The 17,785-nt window shown below is 41.1% G+C and overlaps 1 protein-coding gene across 2 annotated transcripts in view; it reads right to left on the reverse strand.

Annotated features, from left to right (window-relative positions):
- LNX1 (ligand of numb-protein X 1) overlaps positions 1-17,785 on the reverse strand; it is a 254,678-nt gene that overhangs the window by 106,070 nt on the left and 130,823 nt on the right. For both annotated transcript variants that reach the window (XM_030191389.1, XM_030191388.1), the window contains exon 3: positions 901-1,130. In XM_030191389.1, coding sequence (XP_030047249.1) covers positions 901-1,130 — 230 coding nt within the window. The remainder of the gene's footprint in view (positions 1-900; positions 1,131-17,785) is intronic.

The raw sequence follows: 17,785 nt of genomic DNA on the forward strand, positions 1-17,785 counted from the left end.
AAGATACATGACAGACTTGATCGACTTACCAGCTAGAAACACATCAGAATCAACATGAACATATCTAAATCTGTACTACCCAAGCTGCAAAGGCCTCAAATACAAATCAACTTACGCATTCAGCTCTTCCTACATAAGCACACAACTGTGGAACGCATTACCAAAAGCCTTGAAAACGACGCACGACCACCTAAACTTCTGGAAATCACTAAAAACTAACCTATTCAAAAAGGCATACCCTGCCGATCCAACCTAAATGCCTGATCGCTGTGATACACAAAACTAAAGTACGTAATGGACATAACTCAACTCTTCCATTGTACGATCCCCTAATTGTGGCTGTGCCACATAAACTTTATCCTACCACAACATCACTTTGTACTTGTTCTCACTGGAGCCGGTAAACGCCTCTCCGGTACTATGTAAGCCTCATTGAGCCTACAATATGTGGGAAAATGTGGGATACAAATGTTACAAACAAACAAACAAACAAACAAACAAATAAATAAATAAAAATTGTCTTTATGAAGTAGACACAACTTATGTGTGTATTTAGCAAACAGGTTAAGAGCTTGCCATAAAACTTACCTCCATGTCAAGGATGATTTTAAACATGGTGGAGCCAGAAACATTTTTGGGAAGAGTTTTCAAAGTTTGCTGGCAGGCTTTGCTTTCTTAAGCTTGTACAGACCTGGGGCCACCTATGGCATAAGGGACAAGGGCAATAGCCCTGGTGGCTTCTCCCTAATGTTGGCTCTGCCCCATGTGTCCATTTTTCTATTCTAATCTTGTTAGTGAGATGTAAAACATGCAGGGTTCATTCTCTTTCAAGGATTTCTATATCATTTCAAACGCATAAGCATTCTGATTCATTCAAGCGTGTTGTCCCATTTAACTTACTTCTGTTTCTGTTGATTCTCCCGTGGTCACTATTGCTGCTTCCCATCTGATTATCCTCTGTGTTATAACTGAACGCAGAATTATCCAGTTCTGGCATATCTGTTATTGAGGTTACACCTGCAGAGGCTGAAGGTTCTGGGGACACAACTGCTACCGCTGAATCTGGAGATCTGTCCTCTGAACGCCTTTTTCGTTCTCTTGTAAGGCCATAATGGGTGGCTCCTTTACATCTATAAAAAAATCAAAGCAACACATACACTCAAAAACCTGAAAATCATACAAGTACAAAGACTAGGGATGAAAAAGTATAAAGACTAGGGGGATACTCCATGATGTTACATGGAAATGTTTTTAAACGAAATAGGATAAAATATTTTTTCACCCAATAAATGGTTAAAACTTTGGAACTTGTTGCTGGAGGATATGGTAACAGAAGTTAGCGTAACTGGGTTTAAAAAAGGTTTGGAAAAATTCCTGGTGGTAAAGTCCATAAACCGTTATTAAGATAGACACAAGGAAAGCCATTACTTATCCCTGGGGATCTGTAGCATGGAATCTTGTTACTTTTTGGGATTCTTATAAAGAATCAAGGGGAAAGAAATGCTCCATAATAAAGTAATAACAAGAAATGCAGGAGTGCACAATACATGGCAATTCTACCAAAATACTCACCAGGGAAGCACTATAAATTCATTAATCAAAGAAATGCTTATAAATCAATCTATTGTGTATATAGTTTTTTAGACAAAGAGGCATCATATGTGAATTTAAAGTAAGCTATTGGATCTCCTATAGTGCACAGCTATTCCAGATCTGAAGCTCACCAGCTTGTGTTAATCATCTGCCTCAAAAGCCTATTTTTAAATATATATATAAAACACCAATTCTGAATGAGGAAAAATTTTTGAAAACAAATCAGTGACCAATTCATTTATCTGAAAATGCAGATCATAGTGTTGTAGAGAGTTAAACCACACACCCACAAGCATCTAAGGGGTCCTTTTATAAAGGCCCACTGAAAAATGGCTTGCTGTAGTATAGGCGTGGGTTTTGAGTGCGCCAATCCATTTTACAGTGCGCTTGTAAAAAAAGGCCTCTTTTTTTCCCCCGAAAATGGACGTGCGGCAAAATCAAAATTGCTGTTTGTCCATTTTGAATCTGAGACCTTACTGCCAGCCATAGACCTAGCGGTAAAGAATTTGGGTGGTAATGACTACTCTCATTGAAGGGATATATTTTTATAATTTGTATACATGGTTTGTATTGTTGTTGACACCCTGGAAGTGAGTGTCTTTATATCGCTAATAACCAGCCAGAATGCCGAGACACCGCTGTACTAAAACTACGCATTGTATACTATCATTTGCTAGCGTTAGCATTTTTCACTCGTGCTCCTTTATTTCAAATATCTAGCTAACACATGGTTGTTGCATAAAAGGTACATCTTGAAACATCTGCAAATTAAATATTTAACTTGTTACTTTTTCAGACTGCTATCCTATTTAGTAGGAAAGAAGGTTCTGTCTTTGTACACATCATTTTTCTTTTCAAGAAATCTACCCTCTCTGTTCCTACTCTCTATCCTCTCAATCTATACTAAGCAAATCGACCTTTTCTGTGTCTTCCCTTCTCTTGCATTCACTCCACAGAACAGACTACCACTCAATGTTCAAAGTGTTATTGTCTTATGGCATAGACTGAAATCCACTTTTTCAAAGTCTCATCAGTTTTACAACTCTTCTGATTTAATTTCTCTTCAACTTTCTACTCATTATCTACTTATTTTTACTGTAAAATATATTTATAACTCACACCATCCACAAATCTGGGGGGGGGGGGGGGGGAGTACAATCTAACATATATACAAAACATCAGATCCAAATACAAAGACATTGATACTTACTGTTACAAAATGTGTGACAACAATTACTACTACTACTACTACTACTACTACTACTACTACTACTACTTAACATTTCTATATCAATCCTGACCTCCACTGTGTAAAAAGGCATATGGACAAAATAGAGGCTTTTGTTTTCTAAAAAAAGAATATTGATCTTTAGCTTTCAAATTGCTATGCAGCGTGTTCTTCTTTATTGGACCTGCTACAAGGTAAGTCTAGGCACAAATGTCAACAAAATAACATAGTCATGCAGATCAAACCTGAAATAAATTCATACTCTTCGATCTCAGTGCTCAAGAGCATACGGATTAGAGTTATATAAATATAGAAAGATGTGATCCCACTTAGGGCCTACATTTCACCCTCCATGATGCTGTCAACCATTGTAAAGAGTACAAGCATGGAAAATATGATGAAATCTTCGGGCACTAGTCAAGAGGTGAGCAGCAGGAGGAGCCAAGATGGTTGCCTGCAGTGATCCCTACCTTAATAGGGCCTGGTGAAATATGGCATCTCCTCAAGCCCGAAGGGGAACTGTCTTGTTCAAACGAGCATTACTCATTTCATAGTGGCTTCTTCCCATAGTGCTACTGGAATTGAATCAAGGCAAAAAGAGGGCCTGACTGTGGGCACATCTTCCCTCTGCATTTCTGACATCTCGCGTAGCCCTGAACACCACTTCACTGATGCCGGGAAAGGGGGCTTTCTTACACCCACTGCAGAGCTCTGACCCAGAAGTCCAGTGGGTGGGGGTGTCTGCTTCGGGAGGTGTGGATGTGGAACATTGCTTGGAGATCCCTCCTGATATGGCCTCTTCTGTTGACCTAGGAGCCTGCTTATTGGAGTAGAGGAGTGAGATAGCAGTGGCCACTACTTCTTCAATTTTACTTGAGGACTCTGGAAGGAGGAGAAGTTCATTGTGGTAGTGAGATCCCTTCGAGGAACATAGCACCATATCAGGCTGTTGTGGTAGTAAAGCCTTCTACAGTGACATTAGATTTGATTTGGGCTGGTTTACAGAAAATGGAGGATTCTTTAGCCTCTTATATTGATAAAGCGCTGCTCCAAATAGGACAATTGTCCCAACGAGTGACTGTGGTGGAACAGAAATGTGAACAATTTTAATCCAAGATATTTTGGTTAGAAAATGAGATGGTAGATTTTAAGAATATTGCTACTAATATTATTAAGAATGTATCTGCACTTAGGAGGAAACAAGAGACCTTTGAGAATTTTATTAAAAGGTTAAATTTTCCTAAAAGTGATCTTGCCCTTCCTTTGGCTATGTTGAGGAGGTTCTAATGGTCCCACCAGAGATGATTTTACCTAGCACTAGAGCATTTTACTTACTATCAAAGGTCTTGGATAAAAATAAAGGCAAACGGAGTCTGGAAATAAGGACAGTTTGAATGCTACAACTTTGTTAGAAGATTCTCACTTGGGACCACTTGCTCGTGAGATGCTTTTGGTTAGTTACATTTTGGAACCTGATAAAGTTTGGACTCAGAAACTTTTCTTTAAATATAGAGCTGTGTCTTTTTTTGGGATCGTTGATTTCTGTTTTTCCTGATATTTCTAGAACATCAAAGGAAAGGCTTAGAGCCTTTCTTGCTTTGAAAGAGTCAGTATTATCTATGGGAGCAAGGTTTTTGTTACGTTTCCCATGACTCTGTGTGCTCAAGTATCAAAATCATAAATATCTTTTTTATAATCCCATTCAGTTGAAACATTTTTTGGATAATAGAAGGGCTCATATCTCTGTACCTATTTGTCCTGTTTCTACTTCAGGTTTTTAGGTCACTATGATAAGAAGTTCTTAGACCCTCAGCCTAAAGGAAGGTGTTAGGAATATTTCCAGTTGACTGTTTCAGACATAATTTTTGACTTAATATATGAAGTTTTGCTATATTCTTTTTTTACTCTTTTTTTTTCTTATTGGCTTTTCTCCCCTCTTTTTGGCCTTCTTTTTATAGTCTGTAATTATATTTTTCGATGCTTATATTTTTTGCTTATTTACAGGCTGATATGACCATATTACTTAAAGCAAGTTTATTTTGACTATGTACTTTACAATTGTGTATAAATAAACAAAGAAAAAAAAGAGGTGAGCAGCAGAGTTCCACACAACTTGAGCAGCAACTAGATGATTCCAAAAACAACCTCTGCTTCAGAGCACAGCAAAGTCCACAAAAGGCCAAGTAAACTCTTTGGTCAGGGTCCCCGTTATTTGACCACTATTTTATGTAACTCTTTTCTTCTTGGTGAGCATCAGGGAGTACTTTTTAGGATTGTTTTTGTGAGGTCAGGGCTGGGACTAGCAGAAGCTGGGAGGATGATTAGTGTAGCAATTCACTCACTCAGCATTGTCCTTTCATCCAACAAGCCTGTCCAGGTCAGAAGTTGAAGTTCTGAACCAAATGATAAAACTTGGCACAAATGATTAAGTAAAACTTGGGACAAATCTCTCTGGACCTTGCTTCTAGAAAGAGCTGCACTGTAAGCCTCTTTCAAATAATGGGGCTCTGTGAACCTTTAGGTACAATGTTCTTTTAGGTAGTCCCTTCCCTGGTGGAAACTCGGCTACTGGGGTTCTCTGTCCTGATATTTCTCCTGTGAACCTCCTCTGGTCCCTGGTTGTTCTTTTAGGCTTGATCTTGTTACTTTTTATTCACTTCTGTGCAAACAGGGTGTAGACCTGGTTCCCTGTTCCAACTGACTGCAAATGTAGCACTTGCATTGACTTCCTCCTTTCTTATCCAGGTGCAGTGACTGTGGTATCTAGAGATCCTCTTCCATCTTAGTGGATGAATTAAGTTAGGGAGATAAGAGGCAAGTCTCTCCCTTTACAATAGTAGTGCTACAGTTGTCAGAGAGCATGAGCCAAAGACAAGGCTACTCCCACTGGATTTGGTATTTATACCAACAGAGTTTCCCTCCAAGGGGTGTCTCCTCCTACTAACGTCTTTCAGGCAAGAGAACCAACCTTTGGATCTGGAAGCTGTAAGGACTTTCCAAAGTCAAAAGGTTTAGCAGGTACTGCTGTGGGTAGAAGGTCTCTACTGAGCTGTTTCTAGCAGGCAGAATCTAAGTGCCCACTACATTGCAATGCCTTCAGAGAAGGGCAAGGCAGAAAGACTTGCAAGACTTGAACTCAGAAAAAACCACAAGTTGTAGCTGTATCTTGAGATCTTCTGGACCAAGAAATGATTTCAATCTTTTTAATGTACTCAGTTTGCTAAAATCCTATTGAATGTTTTCTCCCTCTTATTGTGCGGCATCGTGGGTGGGATTCCTCATGATAAGTGAAATAAATACATAAGGGAATGGACCATACTGAAAAGCAGTTGAAGGCAAAACATCTGCTTTGAGTTGTTACCCATGTTTTGTTTCAGAAAATTTCATCCACTTGAGTTTGGCCCTACGTAGTAGATCAGGCCTCCACAGAGACACATTCTTAATACTGCCTGAGGAAAATCACATTGACTGAGACTGGCATGAAAGGTTGTACAGTGCTCTTAGCATTCTCACATACATCCAGCCATTGATGCAGAACTACATGACAAGCACAAAGCCTAGCACAATTCAGAATGCTGCGTCACTTTCTGCTGGTGTCAAACTTTTCTTTCTGACCCCACCTCTCTTGTGTTCCTCCAGGCCATTAGAAAGCTGCTCATTGTAAAGAGGTCAATCGCTTGACTGTTACTAACATTAACTGATGTCTTTCATTTTATACACTACAGAAATAGCTGCAGTGCCTTTGGGAAACCTGAGGTCTTTCAGAATGCGTGACATGCACATAACCATGAAATAGATAACACACACAGGGCTGGATTTACTCAGTTTTTCTTTTCTGTAAACAAAGAATGAAGAAAAGCTTTAGCAAAGTAGGCCCCTAGAGTTGTATTTGCTGAAGGGTTCCTCCCACTGTATATTATGGGCATAGGCTATAGACATATTCATAAAGAAGATGCTAAGGAATGTATGAAGGACCAGGTATATTAAAATGTTTTTCCATTTTGTATCTTTAGAGAAAAACAAATTTTCGTACACTAAGCCCTAAGTGAAAGACTTCCTTGGGAGGAAGCAGCAAATACAGCAATAAAAAAAATATCTATCTATCTAGATAAATATGTCATTCTATATATGTCATTCTAATCCCCTGGTTCTCAACCCAGTCCTTGGGGCACACAGCCATTCAGGTTTTCAGGATACCCACAACGAATATACATGAGATAAATTTGCATACAATGGAGCTAGTTCATGCAGATTTTTCTGATGCATATTTTTTGAGGATATTCTGAAAACCTGACTGGCTAGCAGAGGAATTTTCAAAAGAGAAGGGTGCCCATCTTCTGACACAAATCTTCTCTCAGGGTCACCCAAATCAGCATAATCAAAAGACGATTTTGGGCGCCCTCAACTGCTTTCCGTCGCAGGGATGACCAAAGTTCACGGGGGCATGTCAGCACTGTACCGAAGGCGGGACTGGGGTGTGATTAACAGATGGACGTCCTCGGCCGATAATGGGCGTTCCTGACAAGCATTTGGTTGACTTTACTTGGTCCATTTTTTTTCACAACCAAGCCTTGAAAAGGTGCCCGAACTGACCAGATGACCACTGGAGGGAATCGGAGATGACCTCCCCTTACTCCCCCAGTGGTCACCAACCCCCTCCCACCCAAAAACAAATTTTTTTAAACATTTTTTGCCAGCCTCAAATGTCATAAACAGCTCCATGACAGCAGTATGCAGGTCCCTGGAGCAGTTTTTAGTGGGTGCAGTGCACGTCAGGCAGGTGGACCCAGGCCCATTCCCACCCTACCTGTTACACTTGTGGTGGTAAATGTGAGCCCTTCAAAACCCACCAGAAACCCATTGTACCCACATGTAGGTGCCACACTTCACCCCTTAGGGCTATGCTAGTGGTGTACAGTTGTGGGGAGTGGCTTTTGGGGGGGCTCAGCAACGAAGGTAAGGGAGCTATGCACCTGGGAGCAATTTGTGAAGTCCACTGCAGTGCCCTCTAGGGTGCCCGGTTGGTGTCCTGGCATGTGAGGGGGACCAGTGCACTATGAATGCTGGCTCCTCCCACGACCGAAGGGCTTGGATTTGGTCGTTTTTGAGATGGGCGTCCTCGGTTTCCATTATGGCCGAAAACCGGGGACGATCATCTCTAAGGTTGACCATCTCAACATTTAGGTCGACCATCTCTAAGGTCAACCTAAATGTTGAGATTTGGGTGTCCCTGACTGTATTATTGAAACAAAAGATGGACGCCCATCTTGTTTTCATAATATGAGTTTCCCCGTCCCTTCGCTGGGACATCCTTAGAGATGGGCGCCCTTAGAGAGAGATGGGCATCCCTGTTCGAAAATGCCCCTCCACGTGTGTCCTGAGGACTGGGTTGAGAACCCCTGTTCTAATCAATAACAAACATATGATAAGAGAAATGATGGCTGCTTTTCAAAGTTATTGTATTCATATTGCACTGTATGATATGACTTCCAATATACATTACAGAAACTGCTAATATTACCTCATAGTTTAAAAATGCCAGAACTCTAACATTTAGGAGCAATTTTCCTTCTGTCAGCTAGCTGAAACTTCACTGGTACTTTTTACATTTCACACCAGTTTTCAAAGTGAATGCACAGACTTTTACTTTGAAAATCCCCCAAGAAAAAGTACCCACACATGCTTGTGTCCTCTTTTTCACATGGGTGTCTTTTCGGATTAAAAACCCATGTATACCTTTTGAACATGTAAAATTATGGGTGTTGTCGCAATCCCCACCCTGAGGAAAATCTCCCTGAAATGCAGATAAATCCAGGCACATACAAACATATTGCGATGAAACAAATCGGAGAAAATTTTTCTTCACCCAACGTGTATTTGAACTCTGGAATTCGTTGCCAGAGAACGTGGTGAAGGCGGTTAGCTTGGCAGAGTTTAAAAGGGGGTTAGACGGTTTCCTAAAGGACAAGTCCATAAACCGCTACTAAATGGACTTGGGAAAAATTCACAATTCCGGGAATAACATGTATAGAATATACCCTTGGCCTGGATTGGCTGCTATCGTGGACAGGATGCTGGGCTCGATGGACCCTTGGTCTTTCCTAGTGTGGCATTACTTATGTACTTATATTTCATGATTGAAGAAAATTCACTTTTCAGTTGAAAGCTGAGTTAAAACCATTAAAAAAAAGTCATTAAGAAAGTTAAAGTTGTGTTCTAAATAAGCTGAAGATGCTATTTTCGAGTCTCTTGGCTTTGCATTATAAATTCTTTTGTTAGCAGGCAAATCAGAGGGAAACAACAACAACAACACAAAGGGTACCTTTTACTAAAGGATTTTTATTTAATTATTAGGATTTATTTACCACCTTTTTGAAAGAATTCACTCAAGGCAGGTTGTTGTGTGGCAATGGGCTTCCCGCACGCCAATCTGGAACTGCCACCAGACTCCCGCAGGAGCCTGATGGTAGTTCCCACCCCCAGTGACTGCCATTTCTGACACTACAAAAATATTTTGTATTTTTGTAGCACCAAGATTTGTTGGGTTAGTGCGGGAGCCCTTACTGTCACTGCACTTACTGCATGGCCATTTCTTTAAAAAACAAACAAACCATCCTTTTACCTGCTGTGGTAAAAGGGGGCGCGGTGTATGTCAAAAACATGTACTGACACCACCGTAGGCCCCCTTTTCCTGCAGTTTAGTAAAAGGGGCCCAAAGGTCATAGAGTGAGAAAGAGTGCATCTGGCCACAGACAGAACCTACTACTACTACTATTTAGCATTTCTATAGTGCTACAAGGCGTACGCAGCACTGCACAAACATAGAAGACAGTCTCTGCTCAAAGAGCTTACAATCTAATAGATAAAAAAATAAAGTAAGCAAATCAAATCAATTAATGTGTACAGGAAGGAGGAGAGGAGGGTAGGAGGAGGCGAGTGGTTACAAGTGGTTACGAGTCAAAAGCAATGTTAAAGAGGTGGGCTTTCAGTCTAGATTTAAAGGTGGCCAAGGATGGGGCAAGACGTAGGGGCTCAGGAAGTTTATTCCAGGCGTAGGGTGCAGCGAGACAGAAGGCGCGAAGTCTGGAGTTGGCAGTAGTGGAGAAGGGAACAGATAAGAAGGATTTATCCATGGAGCGGAGTGCACGGGAAGGGGTGTAGGGAAGGATGAGTGAAGTGGAGCCCAAATACAGAGGAAGTAGTATTTATTCAAAGACCTGACATGGCCCGTGTTTCGGCTAATGCCTGCGTCAAAGATCGGTAAAAGGCAGTGGCATAGCTATGTGGGGCCACGGGGATTTGGCCCTGGACCCCCCTGCCAATGACCCTCTTGGTCCCCCTTCCCGACGCCAACCCTCCCCCGACGCCACCGGCGCTGTTGGCTACCTTTGCTGGCGGGGGACCCCAACCCCCGCCAGCTGAGGTCCTCTTCTTCCGGCGCAAGGCTTTGTTCTGTTTCTGTGAGCATGACATCCTGCACGTACACCATGCAGGACGTCAGACTCACAGAAACAGAATGAAGCCTTGCGCCGGAAGAAGAGGACCTTGGCTGGCGGGGGTTGGGGTCCCCCGCCAGCAAAGGTAGCTGACGGTGATGGCGGCGGTGGGAGGGGGGTTGAGAGGGTCAGCGGCGGCGGGGGGGGGGGTCAAAGTTGTTGGTGGTGGTGGTGGCGGCAGCGGGGGGGGGGGATAAAATGTTCCCCCTCACCTCGGGCTCTGGACCCTCCTCCCGCCGAAGTCTGCCTATGCCCCTGGTAAAAGGTACAGCATAAAATGTTGTTCTTTGAAACTCTTCACATCAAGTGAAAATACAAGGAAAAACCTCCACATGGCTGCATTGTGGATTAGGAATTGGTTATTGGACAGAAAACAGAGGGTAGGGATAAATGCCATTTTTCTCAATAGAGGAGAGTGATTAGTGGAGTGCTGCAGGGATCTGTACTAGGACCTTTGCTATTTATCATATTTATAAATGATCTGGAAATTAGAATGACAAGTAAGATGATGAACTCTGCAGATAACACAAATCTATTTAAAACTGTTCAAACACAAGCAGACTATGAAAACTTGCAGGAAGACCTTAGGAAAATAGAAGACTGGTCATTCAAATGGCAGATGAAATTAATGTGGACAAATGCAAAGTGGAAAGAATAATCCAAATCATAGTTACTTGATGCAAGGTCCATTTTGGGAGTCAGTACCCAAGAAAAAGATCTAGATGTCATTGTATGCTAAAATTCTGCCCAGTGTGTGGCAGCAGCCAAAAAGCAATCAGGATGCTAGGAATTATTAGGAAATGGGTGGTAAATAAGACCTAGAATACTATAATGCCTCTGTATGCTTGAGTATTGTGTTCAATTCTAATCACCGTATCTCAAAAAAGATATAGTGGAATTAGAAAAAGTTCAAAGAAGAGCGACCAAAATGATAAAGGAGATGGAACTCCTCTCATATGAGGAAAGGCTAAAGAGATTAGGGTTCCTCAGCTTGGAAAAGAGACGGAAGAGGAGAAATATGACTGATGACTACAAAATCCTGAGTGATGTAGAATGGGTAAAAGTGAATCAAATTTTCACTCTTTCAAAATGTACAAAGACTAGGGGACACTCAATGAAGTTACATGGAAATATTTTAAAAACAAATAGGAGGAATTATTGTTTCACTCAATGAATAGTTAAGCCATTGCCAGAGGATTTGGTAACAGTGGTTAGCGTATCTGGGTTTAAAAAAGGTTTGGACAAGTTCCTGGAGGAAAAGTCCACGGTCTGCTATTGAGACAGACATGAGGAAGCTACTACTTGCCCTGGGATTGGCAGCATGAAATGTTGCAACTATTTGGGTTTCTGCCAGGTACTTGTGACCTGGATTGGCCACTACTGAAAACAGGATACTGAGCTAGATGAACCATTAGACTGACCCAGTATGGCTGTTCTTATGTTTTCATGAAAACCAGGCTGAGTTTTATTGGTGTGGATTTGAGGACTCATGGATTAGAGCATAGCCTGTGCATTGCTATTCTGGTCATTTATACATGTTCTTGATGCACTGTGTATAGAATTACCTCCTTTATATGCAGAAAAGATTGATATAATTATCTCCTTTTTGTTTATTGCCCCCACTTCTTGTTTGTACCTGGAATAAAATGACTCAGTTTTGCTACTCTTTACCAACTCTGGTTCTGACACTGAATAAATGAGTGGTTTATTCAGAAACTTAGCATTTTGCAGGTGAATCTTCTTAATGTGATGCATGGATAAATTACAAACAACTTATTTAAAATGGTGGACATCTAATTCTGTGAATATGTCTAACACCACTCATGCAAACAAACCTGGGGGAAAAGACCTCATGACCTGCTATGGCAAGCCTTAAGCAATCAGACCATCATGGTCATATATGTGCACTTTATAATCATCGATCAAAAAAACCCCAACCAACCACAAAGGTTGTGTAAAATGCTCAATACTTTTTTTTGGTTTTGATTTGAAAACTTTTTTTTATATTAATTTTGTCATTCATCAATTTGAAACAAACAAAAATCAAAAAAGAAATCGTAACTGTTAACTATTAGATTGTAAGCTCTTTGAGCAGGGACTGTCTTTCTTCTATGTTTGTGCAGCGCTGCGTATGCCTTGTAGCGCTATAGAAATGCTAAATAGTAGTAGTAGTAGTAGTAGTAACTGTGTAACCACTGCCAAACAATCAAAAGAAAATAAAGATCCAGTTTGACTTAACTGGCTGAGCTTGACTGTATGAGGTCTTTTCCCCCAGGTTTATTTGTATGAGTGGTGTTAGACACATTCATAGTCTTTACTCGCTTGTTTTGTATTACCATTGAGGTTGATTTTGAGCGACGTCCCCCCCCCCCCTTTTTTTCTTTGCACATCTAATTCTGCAAATTATGGGGCTTGCAGCTTGCCTTGTATCAACAGATACAAGCTTCTCCGTTTCACTTAATGCTTCCTCAGGAACCGCTGTATTGTGAGCTATTTTGAGAGCGGTGTTTAGAGCCATGCTGATATAAATTGAAGAACCATAAAGCTAAGGGTTCCTTTTATAAAGGCGGGATGAAAAATAGCTTGTGGTACTGTAGGCACGGGTTTTGGGCTTGCTAAAAATGGTTTTTTTTTTTTTTTTTTTGCCGAAAATGGACGTGCAACAAAATCCATTTTGGGTCTGAGACCTTACCACCAGCTATAGGCCTAGCGGTAAAGAATTTGGGCGGTAATACCTACGCACATCAGATGTCACTTGGTGCGCCAGAAAATAAAAAATAGTTTTCAGACGCATGCCAAAATTGAAATTACTGCAAGGGCCATGCAGTAACTAGGCGTTAAGTCCAATTTGGCGTGAGATGGGCACTCGTAGGCTTAGTAAAAGGAGCCCTAAGTGTTTGCTTTCTTATCATCTTTTTGTGAATGTTACAATAAGCTCTTACAATAGTTGCTTAAGGATAAGAAAATATTTTGTTTTATTAATTTCTTTTTGTAAAAAATTTGAGAAAAATAAAAAGAAAAAATTATACAAATTAAAAAGGTGGAGGTTTTTTAAACTCACGGTGGTGAAATACCAGTGACTTTACTAATAGTTGTATAACTTAATAAGGCACTAAAAATACTGAAGTTATTTCATCCACAATTTTGAATCAATCAGTCAGTGAGTTTACATTAAGCCTGACACATCTAATTCTGTCAATTTTTAGCCATGAATTCAACATGGGGTAACATGCATTTCCAGATGACGTGCTTGTGTATGTGTGTATGTGTGAGAGAGAGAGAGAGAGAGAGAGAGAGAGAGAGAGAGAGAGAGAGAGAGAGAGAGTAACGTAATGTAAATAGCTCAGAGATTTTTTTTCCAATATGGAAAGCTTGTACAGCGTTTTTGTTTCTTTGGGGTGGGTGATTTTAAAATGCTGAGAGGAAGGCAGGAAGAGTAGTAGTTTTTTTTTAATGCCATTGTTTCATTTATCAAAAGATGGTCATCTTGAGGGCTAGCGTCTGGCTTTAGGCCATTCATAACAGGTGAGACCATTTTGTGTTTTTCATTTGCAGTTCAAAACATTTTGTGAGTTACTCAGTGTAAGAAACTTTTAAATTACATTTGAAAAACCAAGAGCCATACTGAGTCAGACCAAGGTCATGGAATCCAGTATCCTGCCTCTGACAGTGGCCAGTATGGGTCACAAGTCCTTGGCTGATTCAAAAAATTAGATCTATTTCCCATAGTTAATTTCCACGCATGAACATGGCTGTCCTAAGTCTAGCCAATTAATACTTTTTATAGGCATTTCCTCCAGGAACCTGTTCAATCCTGCTAAATTGGTCACATTGACTACATCCTCTGGTACCAGATTCCACATCTTAATAAATACACTGGGTAAAAAAAAAAACTTTCTACAATTTGTTTTCAGTTTGCTGATCTATAGTTTCACGGATTGTACTCTTGTTTTAGTGTTTGGCAGATTACACAGCTGCTCCGATTAAATCATTCCTCCCCACTGATATTTTAATAAACAGTTTATATCCTGGAAACAGGGGATCACTAGATAAAATTTAACTATACTCTTTAGAAAAAAATGTTCCCTTCTTTGCATAAGCTATTAAAAATATAGAGTGATGGTCATGCTCTGCAGCTTCCTTCAGAACTTGTAATTCTGGCCCTGAATCTTACCAGTAGATATTGTCTGAAAGTAATGGCTGAAAGGTCTTTTCCTCTTAGGTTTGAAAATGCTGTCTATATACCCAACTCCCCTCAGGCTCTAGGAATTAAAACCATTTCTCAGAATGGCAGTGCACAGTGTTCTGACTGAGACACTGGACCAGCTTCCCAGGGTTCAGGGTGCCAAAAGCCTATTTCAGTGGCTAATCCTTCGCTGCTTCGAGAGCTTGTTACTTTCCTTTTGCCACTGTGCATTCCTCTCAGTGCTGCCGCCTGGCATAATTACAGGTTTAAATGTAAAAATGAGTACTTTCTGTTCTTGAATTTAAACCTGTGGCTGTTTCAGTGACAGCATAGGGAAGAGAGCACAGCTGTGAGATAAAAGTAACATGCTCTTGTCGATGTTTAAATGATGGGGCTTATCATCCAACCCGCAAAAATGTTCATGAGTTAATATCTATTTCAGCAAAATTCAGCTAGGAGATGCAAATGAGAACTTGGCTTATTTAAATTGGCAGATCAATTTGTTATGATAACCACACATTGCCACAGCTAGGAACTTTGAGTGTGCAGGGCTATGGTAATGTATGAAAAAGAGGCAGCTTTATTCCCCAAGTGGTAGTACTGCAAGACTACCACTAGAAGTCAGCAGCACCATTTTGAAGGAGGCATCTACTGGGGCAGGAGCAAGTGGGGGTCGCTTCTGCCTCCTTACCTCTGAGATCTCAAGGTTAAGTTGGGGGCTTTATGGGGCTATCAGGGTGGGATAGGAAGGGAGGAACAACTATTTGGTATGAGATGGGGTGGAGACTGGAAAGAAAAGGGGCTTAGGAGGCATGTTTATATTTTAGCCCTGGAAGGCTTGGAAGGTCACAGTCGGGTGAGGGGTTGCAATGGCCCCCACCGGACTATCAGAGATGTAAGGCCCCCTTAAGGGAGGTGATTCTAAGGGATCTTTACATTTTAAGTGCCATCATTTGAAGGGGGCTACATGAGGGGGGAGGGGAGAGAAATGTTGAGGGCCCTAAGATTTGGGTGCCATAGAAAAGGTTAGCTCAGGGTACCACAACCCCTTCAGCCAGATCTGCAGTTTCCCTGTCATTTTTTTATTAGAAAGTAGCCCCAAGATGGACAACTTAGAAGTAAATCAAGGCCATATATCTCCTTTATTAGTTCAGTGGCTTTGTTCCATTACTCTTCCAAACATTTGCCTATCCTGGTTGAGGATGGTACAGAAAAATAAAAGAACAATATTCTTGTTCCTATCCTATTTAGAGCGGTACAGCATGTATCCAGTTTTGGTTGCTACTTGCTTTTGCACAGTCATTTTCAAGTTATTAGCAACTAATATACCCAGATCTTTTTCTTGGTCAGTACAAGCAAATTCTATCCCATTCAAAGCCAATTCTTGTCTCCCAAATGCATTGCCCTACAATTTTTTGTACACTGAACCTAGTTTGTCACTTCTTCACCTAGTTTTCTCAAGTATATATTTACATCTTTGAAATGATGTATTTACAGTATGACATAAGAACCAAAAAAGTTCATATTGCTGCTTATTCCTTACTCCAAAACATTGTTGGAAATGGGAAATAGCAGCGAATCAAGCATGGCTCTCTTGGGATCATACCTGCAGTTCCGATTGCAAAGTGTGGCATTCATTATGATCCACTGGTGCTTCCACTTAGAGCATAAGAATACAGGAACATAAAAATTGCCATACTGGGTCAGACCAATTGTCTATCTAGTCCAGTATCTTGCTTCCAACAGTGGCCAATCCAGGTTACAAGTACCTGGCAGAAACCCAAATAGTAGGAACATTCCATGCTAGCAATCCCAGGGCAAGTAGTGGCTTCCCCCATGCCTATTTCACTTAGCAGATTATGGAGTTCTTTCATACCCTAGGGTACATGCCACTGGTCCAGGTATTTACTACTCTTTAATTTGTCAATTTGGCTCAGTATGTCTTCCGGGTTCACCGAGATTTCTTTCAGTTCCTCTGCATTGTCACCCTTGAAAACCATTTCTGGTACAGGTAGATCTCTTATATCTTATATCCGAGACACAGTGGCGTAGCTAGGGTAGTTGACACCCGGGGCCGGTCATTCTTTTTTTTTTTGGTTACATTTGTACCCCGCACTTTCCCACTCATGGCAGGCTCAATGCGACTTATTTTTAACACCCCCCTCCAAAATCCAGTACTAGGCATACCAAGAATATAAAACACTCAGGACCTATAGAGCAATGTCTTTTTCACAAACACAGATACACCCTAATCCACTATAGAATAACTAATCATAAACTTTCTATTTAGATAAAAATTAAACTGAAACCCCAAGATGCCAGACTCTGCATACAATGCAACACCACAGAAACAGAAAATGTAAATTTGAAAAAACTTACAAATACCAATCACCACTTTACAAATTAACAAATAGAGATAAAACAAATATAGAAAATAAAATAATACAATTTTATTGGACTAATACATTTAGCTTTCAGAGGCCAAAACCTCCTCCCTCAGGTCAATAGAGTATAGTGCTGTTACAGTATCCAATCCTAACCTGAGGAAGGGGGTTTTGGTCTCTGAAAGTTAGTCAAAATGTATTAAAATTAGTCCAATAAAAAGATTGCCTTATTTACATGTTCTATTTATAAACTACTTTATCCTAAAGCAAAAAAAAATAAAAAATAAAAAATATATTTTATTTACAGTTTGTTGTCTGGTTTCTGCTTTCCTCATCTTCTTTTCACTGTCTTCCTTCCATCCAGCATCTGTCTTCGCTCTCTCTCTGCCGTCTCCTCCATCCAATGTCTGCCCTCTCTCTGCCTTCCATCCACATCTGCCCTATGTCTCTCTTCCATCCACATCTGCCCTATCTCTGCCCCTTCCATCCACCATCTGCCCGTCTGCCCTCTATCTCTGCCCCTTCCATCCACTGTCTGCCCTTTCTTTCTGCCCCTTCAATTTACCATTTGTCCTCCCTCTCCCATCCATCCAGGGTCTGCCCTCCCTCTCACTCCTCCTTCCATCCAGGATCTGTCCCCTCTCTCTCTCTCTCTGACCCCTCTTTTCGGCCCTAAGTTCCAGCCTCATTATCCCACCTGCCCCTAGTTCTAGCCCCAGCCCACATCTCCCACCTACCCCCCTTTTTCAGCCACGAGTTTCAGCCCCACTATCCCATCAGTCCCCAGTTTCAGCCCCAGCCCTTTTCTCCCACCAGTGCCGAACTTCAGCCCCAGCCACTTTTCCCTGTCCCCTTTTCAGTGCCCAGTCCCCACAGTTTCAGCCCCTGCCCCTTTTCA

The sequence above is a fragment of the Microcaecilia unicolor genome, chromosome 2 (genome assembly GCF_901765095.1).
Source record: "Microcaecilia unicolor chromosome 2, aMicUni1.1, whole genome shotgun sequence".
Taxonomy (NCBI): Eukaryota; Metazoa; Chordata; class Amphibia; order Gymnophiona; family Siphonopidae; genus Microcaecilia; species Microcaecilia unicolor.